The sequence below is a fragment of the Geotrypetes seraphini genome, chromosome 6 (genome assembly GCF_902459505.1).
Source record: "Geotrypetes seraphini chromosome 6, aGeoSer1.1, whole genome shotgun sequence".
Lineage (NCBI taxonomy): Eukaryota > Metazoa > Chordata > Amphibia > Gymnophiona > Dermophiidae > Geotrypetes > Geotrypetes seraphini.
Genome location: NC_047089.1, coordinates 209,078,296 through 209,091,210, shown reverse-complemented (window position 1 = coordinate 209,091,210; position 12,915 = coordinate 209,078,296). Strand labels below are relative to the sequence as shown.

Below are 12,915 nucleotides of genomic sequence, written 5' to 3'. Positions count from 1 at the left end.
AATTCCATGCTCAATTTAATTTTTTTTTTTTTTTTGTAATTATTCAATTAAATTAAATGATGTAGTCAATTACCATGCTATTTAAGCTAATTGTTTTTAGATTAGGCATGGATTTTAGTTATGTATCGCTAGGTGGCCTCAATTATTGCACCTAACTATGGCTTCATTTATAGAATCTGGCCTTTGTCTTTAATAACCTTCTCAACTTGGGGATTTTCTCCTGGGTAGAAGTTCTCTTATTTGAGGCTAGAAGGTGTTAAAGGCATAGGGCCATATGGTTTTTGGATTGAGGTCTTTAACATAGGGAAATTATAGCTTACATATATGTTTGATTTGTATCTTTTCTCCATGGTGTGGACTCCTTTTCCAGCCTAATACTGAAATGATGTTTTCCTTTGTGAAACAAACAATCTTGAAAAACAAATACTGTACTACATTTGAAGAAGAAAACAAAAGCATCCTGTATAGGTCCAACAGTTTTCATTTGTCTGTTTCTTTTATTTAGTCTCATCCGTGAGCTGAAAGCACGTGATGGTGACTTCCCTGATGTGAACTCTGGTGTTTATGTATTTGAGGTGATAGCTGGGACAGCAGCTGCAAGGTAAGGCCTGGAAGATGCTGGAATTCCAGGCACTATCTGCTGTACAGGCATTCATATTTACCCCTTTATGCTAAAACCCATTCATAGGTTACACATACTTAGGTTACACATACACATAGTGCAACTTATGAACTGTAGACATAAAATTTTTGATTATCTTTTTGACCAGATTTCAGGTGGTTTTGGTTAATGTTACTTAACTCATAACACTGCAAAAACTTGAAGCTCTAATAATCAAACATTGGGCTAGATTCACAAACTCCCAATCTGTGTCCGATCTGTTTCCGATTGCATGCAGACCGACAAATTCACAAAAGGCCTGCATGCAAATGGGTACGATCGTTAACATGCCCCCTATCAACTGGACGGATCGCTAGAGCCCTGACAGGAGAAGCAGCCTCCTGTCACTGCTGTCGGGGCTTCTGCCGGCCTAAAAAATTTTTTTTTTAATCGTGCAGATATTTTGCGTGTTTTACACACGAAAAATATCAGCCTGATTTTTTTTTTTTTTTTTTTTTTAATTAAGCCACCCCCCCCTCTCCCGAGAAGTGCCCCGTATTTGGGTATGATAGCATGTGATCTTAAGGCGCTCAAAACTAGTGTCTGTTCAATAAAAAGCCAAACTTAAATCACAAAAATGAAAATAAAAACCTAAATAAAGTAGGTCTTAGGAATACAGAACAAAGTTCTCTCTCTCTCTCTCTCTAATAATGCCACTGAAAACAAAGGAAGAAGCACATACCCCCTGCTGGCTGTTTTCACCTCACTGCCCCTCAGCCAAGTGCCCCTAAGTGAACCTTCCTTCATCGCTGGGTTGTAAGTGGTTCCTGCATGCTGCACGTGGCTAACCCGGAAGCCTTGCCTCTGACGTCGGAGAGACGGCTTCTGAGTCAGCTGTGTGTGGCATGCTGGGAGTGCTGCACATGGCTTGGTGGAGGTAAGAAACAACCAAAATTGGCCCACAGTCTATATTCGAAATCGAATATAATGTTAAATGTGAATATGTTGTTGAAGGAAAAGTTTGGAGACAATAATAATAATGTTGTCAATTTGGGTAAGTGGTCATAAATCCCTTAACCTCAAACGTCATTACTCCCATGGACCTTCAGTATGAGCCATAAGAAAGGCGCTCGATATGTCTCAAAGGCTCAGGTAGTAACCCGCGATGACTTGCATCATCCAAACTTTAGTCTGGATTGGAGTTACTGCCTCATACATCATGTATGGTCCATAATAAGGACCATACATGTCTCCCTTATTATGGACCATACATGATGTATGAGGCAGTAACTCCAATCCAGACTAAAGTTTGGATGATGAAAGTCATCGCGGGTTACTACCTGAGCCTTTGAGACATATCGAGCGCCTTTCTTATGGCTCATACTGAAGGTCCATGGGAGTAATGACGTTTGAGGTTAAGGGATTTATGACCACTTACCCAAATTGACAACATTATTATTATTGTCTCCAAACTTTTCCTTCAACAACATATTCACATTTAACATTATATTCGATTTCGAATATAGACTGTGGGCCAATTTTGGTTGTTTCATATATTTTGGACTATATTGCCACAAAGTCCTTTAGGGTTTTGAGTGGTTTGCGATTTTTGGTGGAGGTAACACATGGGAGTCCCTCAAGGTGCCTCCATCTCTGTGGGATCCCTGCGACCCTGGGGGGAACCCTGCGGGATCCCCAAGGGTTCCACAAGATTCCAATCAGCCCCGTTCCTTTGCGGCTCTCTAGTTGAAAACGGTAGCAGAATTTTAAAAAGGTGTCTATCGTTACTTCAAAACAGCTTCTTAACATGCAGGTTTGTGAAATGCAGTACCCACATGGGAAATGATAGCAAATGCTTGTGTATCTGTCATATCTGTTAGTTGAGTTGGCCAACATTGGGACAATGGTTGGTTACTCTAAAAGCCTGGAAATACTTCTCATATCATATTCCAGAATTGTACAATTGCAAACAGATCATGCAAATTATTTTGGGCTCTATGATTTAGAATTTAATAAATATTTCCCATATTCAGGCACTATAAATAGCTGTAACTAATGCATGATTCGTTCTTGGCTTCTTTCTTGCAGTGCTGGCATGAAGGACCATGATGTGATTATTAGTATCAACGGTAAAAGAGTGACCTCCACAGAAGATGTGAGTGAAGCTGTGAAAAACAGTGAAACTCTTTCTATTGTAGTACGCCGTGGAAATGAAGATGTGATCTTGACCGTTGTCCCAGAGGAAGTTGAATGAACTTATCCAACAACATTAAGAACTTATTCTCTTACCTCCTCCTGGCAGCTCTACAGGAACAGTCAAGCTTTCAAGAAGGCCCAGTGCATATTACTCATTCTTTCTTTCCTTCCTTTTTATGACTGCCCTGGATAGGAGAATCTGAATTTATCAACAACTACTACTACTATTTATCATTTCTATAGCACTGAAAGGCGTACGCAGCGCTGTACATTTAATATACAATAGACAGTCCCTGTGCAAAAGCGCTAATAATCTAATATGACAGACAGGACTTCTCAAGGTTGGGGAGATTATGCTTGAGGAAATGATACAGTGGGTAAAGGTAGCAAAAAGGGGTAAATCATGGTTCAAACAACTTTTTCATCTCATATGTCATTACCAGCTAGAGAGCTAGGGTAGTTAGATTCCAACCGCTCTACAGCTTAGCAGAGCACCATATAGGGGAAAACCAAGACAATCAAAAATAAAAATTCTTCTCAGTATTATATTCATAAAGCCATGGTAAAACGTTACTGGTAATGCCATCATAAAATTCTTTAAAAAAGCATTTTAAATAGGGCAAATATTTATATTGGGTTTCTATAGTTGTTTCTCCTAAACAGGGGTTAAATCTAAGCGACCCAGGTAGCATCTAATTAGCTGAGCTAAAGTTAGAAATGCTAGACTAGCTGAAGCTAGAGTTTACCTTCAAGAACCAGAATTAGTAAAAGATAAAGGCCCTTAAATCAATAAAGTGATTTGCTATAGGCAGAATTCCTTTGAAAACAAGTCACAGGGTCTAAAGCCCCCAGTCTAGGCAGCTTTGGATTCATCGCTTTAATCTCATCTGACTAACACAAGGGTAAGTTCCATCCAATCTGCTAATGATATATCCCAGCTGCCAAGCACATAGCATTAAGTTCATACATGATTATCACACAATACATCTTCCGCCATTCTCTACTCTTACATTCAGTGCTGGGTAGTAACTATTTACAGTTTTAGGTAACTATCAATGTAACTAGTTAGTTTTTGACAAAATTAAGTAACTAGTTACTTTTGTGTTAATGTTTACATAGCATGCAGAACAATTGACGATGAATTTCCATTCATGCCATTTTACTCATTAAAGTTCCAGAATTCATTCATTTGGTCACTGGTCTTCAACCAGGCAAAACCGTATCGACTCACAAGGCTCTTACTGGACACTTTGAGGACCAGCATCGTAAGATGACAGACAACCTTTAGAATAAACTGTCACTTGTGACTTAAGTTTGCACAACAGCTGACATATGGACCTCCTACAATGGAAGCTTTTTTTGAGTTACCGCTCACTGGTTCGAGATCAGCACATTGGAATGAAAGTCTGCAGTACTGGCATGTTCATGTTTGCAAGGACAACACACTTTTGACCCGATTGCATCCACACTCGAGAAGATCCACTCAAAATTTCTTATCACTGACAAAGTTCTCTGCACAATTACTAACAACAGATCAAAGCATTTAAGGCGTTCTCAGAGAGAGAACCAACAATGAACTTTGATTGCTGTGTCTGATTCAGAAGGGGTCAATGAAGATGCAAATTACCTTGGTGAAATGCAGTGCCCTCTGGAACAAGTGCAGTAAAAGTCCACAGGCAGCTGAAATAGTGTATGAAACTTTGGAAACCACACTTGCTATACCAAATGTTACTAGATGGAATTAATTCTATTATGCTGTTGGTAAAGTATATTCTTTTGGGGAGAAGAAGTCTGAAGCTGTGCTCAGTAACATCTGTGAGAAGCTTTCCCTAACAGCTTTCCATTCAAATGAATTTCCATTCATGGCAGAGTATATTAAGATAATGAAACTGATTGCTATGGCGCTGGACACACTACAGGCTGAAGACCAGTGTTTCATGGGAGTTCTGCCAATGATTTCTTCCTTGCATGCACATCTTTTTTCCATCAGGCCTTCACTCAAATTTGCCAGCCCACTTGCTGATGCTCTAATGAATGGAATCTTTAAGCGCTTTGGTCCACTTGAAGCTAAGGATGATTTGATAGTAGCAAGTGTTTCACATCCACAATTCAAGCTGGGCTGGATCCAGTCAGATGCTGAAACAATAAACAAAGAAACTACTCCACCAGACTATTGTCAAGATAAACATCAAAAGTGGAACGGGTATATAATTCTTAAAATATTAAAAATTATTTTTGAATGTCTAAAAATATTTTTTTAATTTTTAAATATCATAACCTAAGTTGGCATGAAAGTTTCACATAAATCACTTAAATCAAATGTGAAAATATTGGACAAAGGTGGAAAGACCTCAGACACCTTTTTCCTATTCACAATAGGACTGCAAATGCTGCTCTATTCAAGGGGTTTGTCTTTTCAATCATCGGTCCAGGACCTGGCTTTTCTCATCACGCTGTTCTAAAATCATATAGGGGTCCTTTTACTAAGGTATGTTAGTGCATCTTAGCACACGCTAAATGCTAATGCGTCCATAGGATATAATGGATGCATTAGCACATGTTAGCATTTAGCATGCGCTAAGATGCACTAGCGCGCCTTAGTAAAAGGACCCCATAGTGTTTGGTCCCCTGTCTAGGGCTAGAAACTAATCAAGCAAGGACAGGACACCAAGGGCTCCTTTTACAAAGAAGCACTACAGATGAGCATGTGCCAAATGTGAAGTCGTCCATAGGAACTGAATGGGCTTTTTCACATTTAGCTTGATTCTAATCAGAAACACTTTTTTGTAAAAATATCCCAAAGTCTAACTTTAGATACAACGGCTAAAAGGTTTAAAAAAGAGATCTTAATTTTTTAATTATTCTACTAGTGATAATCATGTATGAACTAATGCCATGTGCCTGGCAACTGGGATATATCATTAGCAGTGTGGGCAGGAGCAACAAAACAGATTGGATGGGACAATTTGTCTCTCTTGGCTATCATCTATTATGTCAGACTTTTAGCTGGGGAATTGCTGCCAGAAATTAGACCAAGAGTGGGCTCTAGAAATTTTGGTTTTCCTTGAGCCCTGTGCATCTATTTTAAATCTGATTTGATCTCAAATGCAAAAAGAAAAAAATGTAGAACTCGTACTACTGTTTCTTCCGTTTACCTTCCAGTCCATGTTGCAGTCTATAGGAGGAGGTGTTTTTCTTTACATTTGCTATATTTGACAGAACTGAAGCATCATTTTCATTAATATTAATGGGGAGGGCAAGGTCACATTTCATACTTTTTACATAGATGTAAAGCAATGGGGAAAGCATGCATATTGTTTACAGTATGCAGATTTCTGCCCACATTCCCCTGCCGATTTAGATTTTCAAAGGGAAATGACTGGTTTGGAGTTTTGACTTTTGCTGGCTTCATCAGTAAGAATGTCCCAAGCCACAAAGCTATTGTTTCATTGTAATCTACAGCTACCCTAATAGACAAAGGGTGTATTGCAACAAGTATACATTCATGGTCCTGATTTACAAGTAACTTAACTTTTGTCATCTTGAATACTAATAAAATTGTTGGGTTTTTATTGTATCTAGTACTAACATCTATTTTCTACTAGTTCAAAATGATCTAAAAAAAGTAACTTGGTATAAGACCATAATAAATGTTTTGTAACAAATACAGGCAAATTTAAAAATTATTTTTTCCTCTACCGGAAGCCAGTGCAACTTTTGATAGTATGTTGTTACATGTTCTGATTTCTTTAGCTTGAAAATTAGATGCACAGCCGTATTTTGGATGACCTCTGCATAACACAATTACTTATAAATCCTATCATCAGAACACAGATTTTTTTTTTTTTTTTTAAGGCTATATGCCAGTTTTCTGGAGTGCAATTTTTCATTCAGGTCTGACTGAGTATGATGCACAAAGATCTGACAACCCAGTAAAAAAAAAAAAACTAAACTGGATTATTTGTTTATTTCAAAAAATTTCTTACCTGCCTAGGCAGGTTATAATAAAAAACCAAACATAATTAATTCTCAAACAGACTTACAAACATGCAACAATAAAAACAGATTCATATTTAATTCCACATTTCATCCCTCTGTCTTAATGTCAACATTCAACCGTAATACTCTGCCACAAATAAGTAAGTTTTAAGTAATCGCCTAAAATGTACAGCATTGGGAGTGATTTTGTTTTGTCAGGCTAGGATCAGCATAAATACCATGCAAATTATACAGTCGCTATTTGTTCTAAGCAGCCTGGTAAAAGGGAGAGGAACTTCTACGCAGAAGAGCAAATCAATAGGCACAGCGCTTCTGCACAGGCCCGGTACATCTCCAGATCGCTGGAGCTCACGAGCAGTTTATTAATTTTTTTTTTTTTTTTTTAAACACAGCTGTTGTGCGTGTTAGGTGTATGTCCCAAGCCTAACAGCTGCATTCTGACCATAGGCATGGGACATATATTCACATAACAGACACACATGCACACTCGTAACAGATGCACAAACTTGCAGCTCCAAACCTGGAAAATTTGACCCGGTAAGAGGTGGGTGTTCACTTTTGCGCATCACAAGGAGAGCTCATTTTAATACTAATGAGGTCCTTGTAATGCATTTGCAGAGAGTTTTCGGTGGGTGCTACCCCGATCGGTAAAAGCCCCCGAGAACCCTTTTGAGCATCAGAGGCTGAGCTGCCCTTCAAGGAAGACTGGCTACAACCATTCTTATGTGCATGGCAGACTTTTGAGCATCGGGGCCTGAATGGATACTGTGTATTAAGGCCAGGAATAGGCTGCTGTGAAAAGAAACCATGATGAAAAAAACAACAGCAACCCCCCTCCGGCTCAACATGAAGGTACCTCGTGACTAAAGCAACACACCTTTGTCAAGTGACAAATAAATGATCAAGAAAAGAAAAAAAATGCAATACAGGAAAGCTCATGAGCAAGTCATGCTTTCGTCTAGTTCCCACCTAAAAAAACAAATGACATCACTGTATCAGAAAAGAAGCCTTGTCCGATCTAAGCCACCCTACATCCTGCTACTTCAGCCAAAGACAAGCCAAGCAACTCTAATAATTTACCTGGCTGCAAACTGCCAATCCCAGCAGGAACTACATCAGACTAAAAGTTAAAAAAAAGAACAGATGGGACAAGCTTTGCAACATATATTATACACTTTGATGATGCAATCATCTCACCCTCATCTCCCTTCCCCCCTATAATGGCAAGGGGGGAAAAAAGTGCACAAACCCCATATTAAAATGCAAGTAGGACATGCTAACATTTTACTTCTCTGACTTTGCCCTAAAGGTCCCAACATTAGAGAACCATGCTATCAACCTTCTGGTCTGTGTATGGCGTTGCATCCTGTTTTAAATAGCTAATACCTTCATTGCTGCTGAATTTAAATTCCTCTCTGCATAGGGTAGCCATATAAGCAGAAGAAACTGCACGCAGAACCCACAATAAGCTGTGCACTAAATTACACCAGCCAGGGGAAAAAAATCATTTCAGTTTATATATCACTTATCATAAAAACTGCAACCTGCATATAGCCGCTTCTGAGGCTGAAAAATTTGGCTGCAAGTTCTGTGCTTGAACTATACACCAGTAGCATAAATATAGCAAAACAAAGGACTCCTTTCACTAAGGTGCGCTAGCGTTTTTAGAGCGCGCTGCAGATTAGCGCATGCTGCCCCCCGCACTTTGCGTAAAAACTAACGCCAACTTAGTAAAAGGAGCCCAAAATGCAATTGTTAAAACCAGTTCTGTAAGGATATTATTTCATGCAGGACAAATGTATTTTGACTATTGCTTACAAAACTATGCCCTGTCCTTTTTCCCTATTTAATTGCACCAAGACATTTAAATATATCATTAATTTACAAAAAAAAAAAAAATAACCCCAACACCATTAATTTATTCCAAAGCAATTTGGCCACATATACTTTTTGCTCCTTCCCTTTGCCAGGGCCAATGAACACTGAAATTAAGGGCTCCTTTTATGAAGCCGCGTTAGTGGTTTAATGTGCGTAATAGCGCGCACTAAACTGCCGGCCGCGCTAGCCGCTACCGCCTCCTCTTGAGCAGGTAGTTTTTCGGCTAACGCGGGGGTTAGTGCGTGATGAAAAGTCCCATGCGATAAAGCCACTAACGTTCAGTGCGGTGGAAAAGGTAGACCTATAACCCATTCTGAGCTCTTTAGGGACAATGGGATAGAAAATGAACGGATTAAATAAATAAATAAATAAATGTGAATCACTTGTTTACTCTTTCCAAAATTACTAGTACTAGGGGGCTTACAATGAAGTTACTAGGTGGTAGATTTAAAACAAACCAGAGAAAATATTTCTTTACTCAAAATGTAATTAAACTCTGAAATTTGTTTTCAGAGAATGTGGTGAAATTAGTTAGCTTAGCAGAATTTTAAAAAGGTTTGCATAATTTCCAAAAAGAGAGGTCCATAGGCCATTATTGAGAAGGCCTGGGGAAATCCATTGCTTATTCCTAGGATAATCCAAACAAACGGAGAACTGGTGCAGAGACAACATGAATTCTTCACAACACCTCAAACACCTGAGACACTACTTGAATTATTTTTGTGTCCTTACGGGGAGGGGGGGGGGGGTGACGTGTTCATCATTGGTCTTGTACAGGCTTGAGTCAATATTCACAGACTCTAATTTAACAAACTGATGTATCTGTGTGATATATTAAAGAAGAGCGCTTAACTTAAGCCCGACGGCTACCCAGCCGTTTTACGTTAGGTTTCCTCAGGGGCTGTGTCTCTTCAATTATTTACACCTCAGCTTATTTAGCTTATAAGGGAAAGCACTTTGCTCTTCTGACACCAGACTGTGATCATTCCTAGGATAAACAGCATACAATCTGTTTTACTCCTTGGGATCTTACCAGGTTCCTGTAACCTGGATTGGCCACAGTTGGAAACAGGATACTGGGCTTGGTGGACCTTTGGAATGTCCCAGTATGGCAAATTCTTATGTTCTTATGCAGTGTATAAGACAATATCTCAATTTATTTAAGAAATTTTTATACTTATATAGCCTAATGGGTCAACATTGGTGTGGTTTTCCAAAAGTAGAAAGAGTATAGGGGGTGCTGAAAAGTTTTCAGCCCAAATCAGAAGGGAATGACATGGAGCCATGAAACTTACAAATTATTCCACATATCCACCCCTAAGGGCTCCTTTTACTAAGGTGCGCTAGTGGTTTTAGCGCACGCTACAATGTCGCATGCGCTAGATGCTAATGCCACCATAGAGCTGGCGTTATTTTTTCCATTTAGCCTGAGGGGTTGCGCGCGCTAAAAACGCTAGCGCACCTTAGTAAAAGGAGCCCTAAGTTCAACACACTTGGCACATCATGTCTAAAATTTCTGTAACCCTTCCAAAAAATACTTTTGACGCCTGATTATTGAAATACTGCTCTGCTGTTGCAATCACTTCCAAATCACTTGAAAATTGTCACCCTTTCAAACTTTTAAGGTTTGGAAACAGAATAGTCGGATGGAGCAAGATCTGGTTAGTAGAGTGAATGGTCTATGCACTGAAACCCCACCTGCATCAAAACATCCATCGTTTTGCCAACCTTGTGAGCAGGTACATCGTCTTACAAAAAGAGAACAACTTTCTGCTGTTTCCCTTTCCCTTTTTTCTTTCAATGCCTCCTTTAAAATCGGGCAACAAAAAAAGAAATCCAACCGAATCTGCAGAAAAACCACCAAAATAGGAAAACCAAACAAAAACTGCAGACAATGTACACGATGCAGGCAAGAATTTATTGTATCAAAGTTAAAATGCAGTAATAAAAAACCTTTTTACCAACCAAGAGACCCAACACGGTCTGTGTTTCGGACAACACGCCTTCGTCAGGGGTCCATGGTAAATAAGGTATACAATGTACCGCAAAAAAAAGAAGGTAACAACAAATGCCTGTGTATTACACCAAGAGCCGCTGCCAAAAACCAAATCACCCAAAAGCAGAAAATGAGTGATTTGGTTTTTGGCAGCGACTCTTGGTGTAATACACAGGCATTTGTTGTTACCTTCATTTTTTGCGGTACATTTTATACCTTATTTACCATGGACCCCTGACGAAGGCGTGTTGTCCGAAACACGGACCGTGTTGGGTCTCTTGGTTGGTAAAAAGGTTTTTTATTACTGCATTTTAATTTTGGTACAATAAATTTTTGCCTGCATCGTGTACATTGTCTGCAGTTTTTGTTTGGTTTTCCTTTAAAATCAGCACAGCAAATTGCAGTAGAATTCTGCATTTAACTGTTTGACCTTTTGGAAGATAGTCAGTTACTACAACATCTTCCTGATCCCAAAACACTGGCCATGACCTTTCCTGCCGACTCTGGGGTCTTCATTTTCCTTGGAGATCCCGAGTGCCTTCATGGACTGTTGTTCTGTTTCAGAATCATTGTGGTGTAACCATGTTATATCAATAGTAACTAGTGATTCCAAAAAAAGCTTGCACCAGCTCACTGAAAATGCTAAACAAGGGGTTCAAGGAAGGTTTAGATAGGTTCCTAAAGGATAAGGGGATTGAGGGGTACAGATAGAAGTAGAGATAGGTTATAGGAATAGTCAGGGACCACTTCTCAGGTCACAGACCTGATGGGCCGCCGCAGGAGCGGACCGCTGGGCACGATGGACCTCTGGTCTGACCCAGTGGAGGCAACTTATGTTCTTATGTTAACTTAAAAGCGTCCACAACATCATTTCTTATCAGCATTCAAACAATTGGGCACCCACTTGGCTGACATCTTCTGAATACCCAGCTGCTCGCAGACTATACACCTAACACATTCCCTGGATATCTGTAGTGTCTCAGCAACTGTTTTATCCGGTATTCGCTGATCTGCCAAAATCAAGTCGTGGACATGGTCAACAATTTCTGGAGCTGACACCGTTTGAGGCCTCCAGACCTTGCTGCATCTTCGGTCCCAATCTCCATGTTGAAAGTTTGCACACCATTTCTTCACTGGAGTATGATGGGCATTTGTCACTCAATGTTTGCCTCATACATTCATAGATTTCCTTTGGAGTTTTCTTCTGCAGGAATTGGAACTTCATGACAGCTCGGAGTTCCACACTTTTCACCGACATGGTTCAATCAATGATCTGAAATAATGTCAAAACATAGCATTATGATTCTGCAATTGGCACTTTGCAAAATAAAATAAACACTCTTTTCAGCTACAATGGCAAAAAAAATGCTCAGAATGTAAGAAGATGATTGGGCTGAGAACTTTCCAGCACCCCCTCATATCTGACAGCATGCAGTAAATGTCCATCTAGCTCACAATCCTGGTCCACGAGATCCTCATCCCTCCAACACACTAATAGAAATAGCAGAGTAGTAAGAACAGGATTCCATAAGGTTTCTGGATCTCACCTGCTAACAAAAACGTATCCCCAAGAAGCAGGACCACCACTTATGGAAGTAGTCACCTTTAGCATCACACACCCTCCAACATAGTCAGATTTAGCACTAGCGTGTTGAACATAAAATGAAAGGGCTGCTACAGTACAATGAGTTCCACCCTATGACAGCAAATAGAAATCAAATGAGTCACTGGCCATATGACTTCCCAGTGAAAAGTATTTAATGTTTCATTCAAATGTGCAGCCCACTGGTTCAATATGCTGAAGTGTTTCAAACCATGTAGCAACATATAAGAAAGCCATGATATCCATTTGCAGTCCACGGGAGGAGGGGTGCAGAAAAATTTCTATAGGTGAGCCAGAAGCAATGCTGGCCTGCTTGCCCTGTCATCCCAGTGTATCTCGGAACTAGTGTTATCAAACCCAACTGTAGATTCAGGTAAAATTCCCATGCTAATAATATAAAACCCCTCCTTCAATGTCAACATTTTGCAAAACTGCCATCAAACCACCATATCAGCTACAATGGGGCAATATTTGCAAAATCCAACAGAAAAAATCCACGGGAAAAAAAATTTGTCCCGTCCCCGCAACCACTGTCCCCGCCCCGTCCCCATAGCATCCATACAAGCCTCAGTACTGCAATATTTAGCTTGTTCCTTCCTTACTTCACGGTATAGCGGTATATAAGAAATAAATTATTAAATT

The 12,915-nt window shown here is 39.7% G+C and overlaps 1 protein-coding gene across 2 annotated transcripts in view; it reads left to right on the top strand.

The window, feature by feature from the left end:
• Positions 1–6,495, top strand: part of HTRA4 (HtrA serine peptidase 4) — a 64,844-nt gene extending 58,349 nt beyond the window's left edge. For both annotated transcript variants that reach the window (XM_033948841.1, XM_033948840.1), the window contains 2 exons: positions 506–601; positions 2,690–6,495. In XM_033948841.1, the coding sequence (XP_033804732.1) occupies positions 506–601; positions 2,690–2,855 (262 nt within the window). In that variant the 3' untranslated portion in view covers positions 2,856–6,495. The remainder of the gene's footprint in view (positions 1–505; positions 602–2,689) is intronic.
• The last annotated feature ends 6,420 nt before the right edge of the window (positions 6,496–12,915 follow it).